This window comes from Hemitrygon akajei, unplaced genomic scaffold, assembly GCF_048418815.1.
Source record: "Hemitrygon akajei unplaced genomic scaffold, sHemAka1.3 Scf000065, whole genome shotgun sequence".
Lineage (NCBI taxonomy): Eukaryota > Metazoa > Chordata > Chondrichthyes > Myliobatiformes > Dasyatidae > Hemitrygon > Hemitrygon akajei.
Genome location: NW_027331951.1, coordinates 4507879 through 4515398, shown reverse-complemented (window position 1 = coordinate 4515398; position 7520 = coordinate 4507879). Strand labels below are relative to the sequence as shown.

The 7520-nt window shown below is 51.8% G+C and overlaps 1 protein-coding gene across 1 annotated transcript; it reads right to left on the bottom strand.

The window, feature by feature from the left end:
* Positions 1-2028: 2028 nt before the first annotated feature.
* Positions 2029-7229, bottom strand: LOC140721931 (C-type lectin domain family 9 member A-like). The gene is made up of 4 exons (XM_073036749.1): positions 7145-7229; positions 4222-4364; positions 3196-3260; positions 2029-2258 (listed from the first exon to the last, which is right to left on the bottom strand). The coding sequence occupies exons 1-4, from the start codon at positions 7212-7214 to the stop codon at positions 2078-2080; spliced, it is 459 nt and encodes a 152-aa protein (XP_072892850.1). The 5' UTR covers positions 7215-7229; the 3' UTR covers positions 2029-2077.
* Between the last annotated feature and the right edge of the window lie 291 nt (positions 7230-7520).

The window sequence follows — 7520 nt, the reverse complement described above, 5'->3', positions numbered from 1 at the left end:
GTTCATTCCGAGTCTGAGTCTGAATTAATTCCAGACCTGACTCTGCATTTGGGTTCAACACCATCCACAGCTGTCTCGATTCAGAAGGGATCACAGCTTTAGGAGTTTGAGGGTATGTGCTCTCTCAGTGAAGATGAGGAAAATTCTATGGATGTTCGGTGGGGAACTTTCTGACTAGCCGCATCGCCGCCTGGTGTGGATGCTGCAACGCACAGAATAGCAACGGGCTACAGAGGGTTCCAGCCTCAGCCGCAACTCTGACGTCACACCCCTCCCCACCATCGCGGACATTGTCAAGAGGCGATGCCTCGTGAAAGCGGCATCCATCACTGAGTACTCTCCCCACTCGGGAGAAGCTCTCTGCTCGTTACTACAATCAGGGAGGAGTCGCAGGAGCCTGATCACCCACACACAACGATTCAGGAACATCTCACCCTGCACCGTCACATCTCTGAATGCACAAGCACACACTCGACATTTTTGCGGTGTTTATTAATGTTTGCAATTTACATTAACTGTACACCCCGAATGTATAAATTTCAGGTAAAAAATCAGATAGTCCTGAGGGGGATAGATAGAGTTAACGTGGATAGGCTTTTTCCCATTGAGAGTAGGGGGATTCAAGCAAGAGGTCATGATTAGAGAGTTAGGGGGCAAATGTTTAGGGGTAACACGAGGGGGAATTTCTTTACTCAGAGAGTGGTAGCTGTGTGGAACGAGCTTCCAGTAGAAGTGTTAGAGGCAGTTTCGGTATTGTCATTGAAAGTAAAATTGGATAGGTATACGGACAGGAAAGGAATGGAGGGTTATGGGCTGAGTGCGGGTCAGTGGGATTAGGTGAGAGTAAGCGTTCGGCACGGACTAGAAGGGTCGAGATGGCCTGTTTCCGTGCTGTAATTGTTATATGGTTACATGGTAGATATTTCAGGTAAAAAATCAAATATTCGATACGACAGGACACTCGTCACCTGGCCTTCAGCAGTCAGGATATTGAACACAGGAGTCAGGAGATCAGTTCGCTGTGGTACAAGACGTCGCTGAGGCTTTCTGCTTTAGGAAATAAAAGCCACTGACCTGGGAAGAGAGTATAGGGAGTTCTACGGGGATATTGCAGGAAATCGACGTTATGTAGAGAGAGAGGGAAGTCTGGGACTTCATTCCCTGGATCAGTGTTGCAAACTTAATGAGCTGCATAAACCCAAGAGCGGCACAGACATAGGGAATAGGCACAGACTTTCACCCAGGGTTGGGTGATCGAGAATCAGACGGCACATGATTGTGGTGAGAGCGGGTTGGAAGAAGGAAGAGAGAGAGGGAGATCAGGGGGACGGAGGGTTCAGAGAAAACGGGGAGGGAAGGTGGAGAGAGGGGTAGAGAAGTCGCCGAAAGTGGGAGACAGTTGGCTGACAGAGAGGAGAAAGAGCGGACAGAGAAAGGACGAGGCAATAGGGGGTGGAGAAGAACGGGACGGGTTGGAAATGGCCACAAAGCAGGGATCAATGGGGACAGAGGTTTGTCGGTGTGTAGTGAGGAAAATGGGGATGCGACAGCAGTTGGAGACTGGGGTAGGAGGAAGGGACACAGAGGGTGAGGAGGGAGTTTGAGAGGATAGAGGAGTGATCGTTGACGAAGAGAGAATGCGGAAATAGAGGGGTAGAACTTGATTCAAACCGGCCGCACTGGCACAGACGACTCAGGATTGAGGCGAGTGTAGGTGGAATGGAGAAAGAAAGGGAGGGAGCAGGCAGACGGAGGGTTTAGAGAGAAGAGAGTGGTGTAGAGAGGGGTAAGAAAGGGGGAAAGAGGTGAAAGAGTTTGGCAGAGGGAGCAGAAGAAAGCGGGCGGAGTAAGTTGGAGGTAATGATCAGAAAAGGTGAGGGAGAAGAAAGAGCGGGACGGGGGAATGGAGGGAAAGAAGGGGATGGAGGGGAGGGAAACTTGTCGGTGTCTGCTGGGGAAAATATGTTTGCGATAAGCGGAACAACTGGAGTAGGAAGGAGGGGTAGAGAGGGTGGGCAGCGAATCTGAAAGGATCGGGGAGTGAGGGTGAAGGGGAGAATGGGGTTAGTTATTTGTTTCACGTCGCCTCCACTGGCTGTTGGCAGAGATCCTGGATCTTTTCAGGAATATCTTGAAACAATGACTTCTCGCAGATGAAACGCTGATCACGATCGCAAGGGCTGACTGCGGTCGGATCACACTGATTGCAGTAGGACGTTTCAAAGGACATCTTGTACACGAGACGGAAGCCCACATTCCTGTACAAGAGGGTTAAACAATTTCAACAGAGACAAAACAGCTCCAGCAGAGAACCCGAGCCGAGACCGGCCCCAAGCTAATCCCAGGAAATCGCTCTCTCCTAACAGCCTGTGTCAATCCCCAAATTCATCCCACTCCACCGCTCTCCCTCACCGCCCCGTGCCAGTACCCAGAGAGCTACCACGGTCCCAAAGTTTCCCCACAATCCTGTGTCAGTTCCCCAACTAATTGCACTGGCCCAATGTCTTCCCAGAGCCCCGTATCCCCCAAACTAAACGCACCGAACCGCTTTCTCACAACAGTCCCCTTTCAGTTCCCATACTAATCGAACAGGCACACCCTCTCCCCTCTGATCTGTTTCAGTCCCCGAACAAACCCCACTCTCCCACCGTCTAATCGCGCTGCCCAGCTCTTTTCCTGCAGAGCTATATCATTCAGCAAACGAATCACACTGTTTATCCCTCTCCTCACAGCCTGGCGACTACTTTAACCCACTGTTTGCCCAGTGCACTGTATCGGTCTCCAAACTAATCCAGTTCTTCTACTCTCTCCCCTCAGATTTGTGCCATTTAACAAACTAATCGCACTGTTGCTCTTTCTCCTCACAACCCGGCGAGTGTCTCTAAACTAATCACCGCGCTCTCCTGACCGACATGCGTCAGAACCAAAATAATCCCAGCGTACTGATCTCCCCCCACTGCCCCTGCCAGTTTCCGAAATACTCCTACTGCCCTGCCCTTCACCAGCAGACACATGTCGGCCCCAAAAGTTCCCATTGTACCACCCTACCCCCTTCACACGTACAGTCTACAAACAAATCGCAATGCCCCTCACTTTTCACACAAAAATACGTCAGTCCGTAAACGAATCCCATTTAATCCCATCATCACTATCTTAATACCCAACTCTCACCCCACACATCAGTCCAAATCTTACCCATCTGAGCATTTTCCAATCCAGTACTCAAGGTTTCTGGACACAAGCTTCTGGGACACAAAACTCTGGGAAATTAAATTTATTTGATTAATACCAAGAACTGAAAACTATCTACGGAACTTCACTCAGATGATTACAACAGGAATTTGTGATAGGATTGTGCGAAGGCAGCTTTACTCTCTGTCTGACACCAGGAGTGTTTGATGGGACGGTGTGGAGGGAGATTCACTCTGTGCCTGACACCGGGAGTGTGATGGGACGCTGCAGGTGGAGATTCACTCTGTGTATGACCCAGGGAGTGTGTGTTGGGACGGTGTGGAGGAAGATTCCCTCTGTGTCTGACCCTGGGAGTGTGTGTTGGGAAGGTGTGGAGGAATATTCCCACTGTGTCTGACCCCAGGAGTGTGTGATGGGACGTTGTGGAGGGAGATTCACTCTGGGTCTGACCCCGGGAGTGTGTGATGGGTCGGTGTGGAGGGAGATACACTCTGGGTCTGACCCCGGGAGTGTGTGATCGGACGGTTTGGAGTGAGATTCACTCTGTGTCTGACCCTGGGAGTGTGTGATGGGACGGTGCGGAGGGAGATTCACTCTGTATCTAGCCCCGGGACTGTGTGATTGGACGGTGTGAAGGGAGATTCACTCTGTGTCTGACCCAGGGAGTGTGTGATAGGACGGTGTGGAGTGAGATTCACTCTGTGTCTGACCCCGGGAGTGTGTGATAGGACGGTTTGGAGTGAGATTCACTGTGTCTGAACCCGGGAGTGTGTGATGGGACGGTGAGGAGGGAGATTCACCCTGTGTCTGACCCCGGGAGTTTGTGATGGGACGGTGAGCAGTGAGATTCACTCTGTGTCTGACCCTGGGAATGTGTGATGGGACGGTGTGGAGGGTGCTTCACTCTGTGTCTGATGCCCGGGAGTGTGTGAAAGGATGATGTGGAGGCAGATTCACTCTGTGTCTGACCCCGTGTGTGTGAGATGATTCCTGTGTTACTGTGGGATCTTCCCGTGCTGTCACACATACCGCTTCATCCCTTGAATTGATTTCCAGCAGCCTTGAATCACGATCTGAACATTCTTGCATCGCTCTGGAGAAAGATGTTTCCATCGTGGAGACGTAATAACACCGGTTATGATTCTTGATCCAATTCTCGGAACAGTTTTGCTCTGGAAATCACGAACAAGGAACAGTGAGACACAGAGTTCATCTCCCTGCACACTTTCCCATAATACACACAGGGGGTAACAAACATAGTGAATTTCACGCCATGCGGTCCCATCACGTTCACCTGAGGTCAGGCACAAAGAGAATTTCCCCGCCACCAACATTGTCCCACCGCACATTAACAGGATCAGGCACGGTTTTCCTCCCTCCAAACCATCCATCACACACTCCCGGAGCAAAGACACAGAGTGATTCTCCTACCACACTGTCCTATCACACACGCCCGGGGAGAGACACAGATTAAAGTTCATTCCACAACGTCCCATCAGAGATTCACAGGATCAGGCACAGAGTGAGCTCCGTCCACATCATCCATCACAGACTTTCCCGTCAGGCACAGATTGAGGCTACCTCTACCCCCCTCCCCCCTCCCCTGATACACTCAGGGACTCAGACACAAACAGATGCTCGCTCCACAACGTCCAATCACACCACTCGGTGTTTCAGAAACAGAGCGATGCTCCCTCTACACCGTCCCATCACACACTCCCGGGGACAGCCACAGAGTGAAGCTCCCTCCACACTCTCCCATCACACAGTCCTGCGGGCAAACACATAGTAAACCTCCCTCCATACTATCCCAATACCCCCGCCCGTGATCAGATGGGAAATGAAACACTCTCGGCACCACCCTGCCGCATACTCCCGTGGTCACACACAGTATGATGCTCCTTCTACCCCGTGACATCACACAACACAGGGGTCGGAAAACGAGAGCAGCTCCATCAGCACCGGTATCACACACCACTGTTTTCAGACACAGAGCGGATCACCATCTAGGCACGCGTCACCGTTCCCGGTGTCAGACACACACGTGATCTCCCCACCCAAACGCACTCACCCCCCCTTCCCCGCCACAGCTTCTTATCACTCGCACACTGTGTCAAACACAGAGTCCCATCAAACACACACGGGGTGAGACACAGATTTAAGCTCCCTGTACTCCATCCGATCACACGCTCACACGGTCAGAGGCAGACTGAATCTCTCTCTCCAGGGACCCATCAGACACTCCGAGGGTCAGACGTGGAGTGAAGCTCCCTGCACACCGTCCGATCACACGGTCACACGGTCAGACGCAGACTGAGTCTCTCTCTCCAGGGACCCATCAGACACTCCGAGGGTCAGACGTGGAGTGAAGCTCCCTGCACACCGTCCGATCACACGGTCACACGGTCAGACGCAGACTGAGTCTCTCTCTCCAGGGACCCATCATACACACACGGGGTGAGACACAGATTTAAGCTCCTTGCACACCGTCCGATCACACACTCACACGGTCAGACGCAGACTGAGTCTCTCTCTCCAGGGACCCATCAGACACTCCGAGGGTCAGACGTGGAGTGAAGCTCCCTGCACAGTGTCTTTCATACACGCCCAGGCTTAAACGTGGAGTGAAGCACCCCTCCACATTGTCCCATCACACACATTCGGAGTAAGACACAGAGTTTACCTCCATCTACAAAGCCTCGTCACTCACTGCCTCTGTCAGACACAGAGTGAATCTCTCTCTCCATGGCCTCATCACATATTCCAGTGGTGAGATGTGGAGTTAAGTTTTATGCACACCGTCCAATCGGACTCTTCCGTGGTAAGATTATGGGTGTTACTCCATCCACACCGTCGCATCACACACTCCCAGCGTCAACCACAGAGGGGAGCTCCCTCCACATCGCCCCTCACACTTTTCCTGGGTCAGAGAACAGAATTTAGATCCCTCCACAAAGTCCAGACACATAAAACCTTGGTCAGACACAATGTGAATCTCTCTCCCCATGGCCCCATCACACTCTCCGGCGGTCAGACACGGAAAGAAACTCCCTCAGCACACACGACAAATGTCAGAGGGAGAGTGATTCTTCCTCTACAACTTCTCAACACACCACAGAGCAAATGTCAGACACAGACTGAAGCTGCTGCCACACGGTCCCATCACACCCCCCCCCCCCCGAGTCTAACAGTGTGAATCTCCCTCCTAACGTCCCATCACACACTTCCTGGCGAGTCACAGAGTGAAGGTCTCTCTGAACCGTTCCATCACACCCTCCCGTGTTCTCACATAAAGCGAAGTTCCGCCCGTACCCTCTCATGGCACATTCACGGGGTCCGACACCCTCCACAACGTCCGGTCACACAATCCGGTAACACAGAGAATGAACGTCCATCTGCACTCTCCCATCACACACTCGTGGAATCAAATACATTCGCGCTCTCTCTCTGCGATCCCATTACACATTCCGAGGTTCCGACACAGAGTAAATCCCCCTCTACAACGTCCCAACACTCACACGCGGATTCAGACTCGGACTTAAGCTCTTTCTCCACGATACCACCACACAGTCCCGAATTCAGACACGGAGTGAAACCCCGCTGCACAGTCCCGTCACACGCTCCTGGATTCAGAGTGAAGCGCTCTCTCCACGGTGAATAACACACTTCAGGAATCAGACATGGGGTGAATCTCTCTTTGCACTGTCCCATCACACACTCCCGCTGTCAGACACAGAGTGAAGCTGGATCCATACTGTCCCATCAGACATTCCCAGAGTAAGTCATAGAGTGAAGCTGTAATGTTACGTCTCACAATCCCGTGGTCAAACACGAAGTGAATCACCCTCATACCATAACCATACACTCCCAAAGTCAAGCACAGAGTGACGCTTCCTCTCTCCATGCCTGCCCTGTGATGAGGAGCGGGTGAAAGAGGGGGATGATGCCTCACCTCTTCTGCTGGTCAACAATTCACAGATTTGAGCCTTGGTTTCGTTGACAGATCTGTACTTCGTTTCCATCTCAGTGAACTGGTGACGGAGATCGGACAGATTAGAGTTTCGGTGACATGTTTCGTAAGACTGACGAATCTGTGAGACTCAGAGAGATGGTGAAGGATGTTTAGCGTTTACAGTGACACGTGAGTCAGCGTCACGCTACCGAACGGGTCACGGAGAGTGTTGTGTTATGGTGATGGGTTTTAATCGGTGTTACGGTAAGGGCCGTGTCGGTGTCGCTGTGGTGTTTTAAAATAACAGTTTATTCCACTCTCTTTATTTAAGGTCGGACTCCACCAGGAGCCGGTTCCACTCACCATGGATCGAGAG

What these genes read in the sequence shown, in the direction of transcription:
- LOC140721931 (XM_073036749.1), bottom strand. Translation starts at nt 7,214, where the DNA reads ATGGAAACGAAGTACAGATCTGTCAACGAAACCAAGGCTCAAATCTGT. An exon ending in ATTGTTGACCAGCAGAAGAG is followed by an intron (nt 4,365 to 7,144) that starts GTGAGGCATCAT and finishes CGTGATTTCCAG; the next exon opens with AGCAAAACTGTTCCGAGAAT. An exon ending in TCAATTCAAGGGATGAAGCG is followed by an intron (nt 3,261 to 4,221) that starts GTATGTGTGACA and finishes TTAATTTCCCAG; the next exon opens with AGTTTTGTGTCCCAGAAGCT.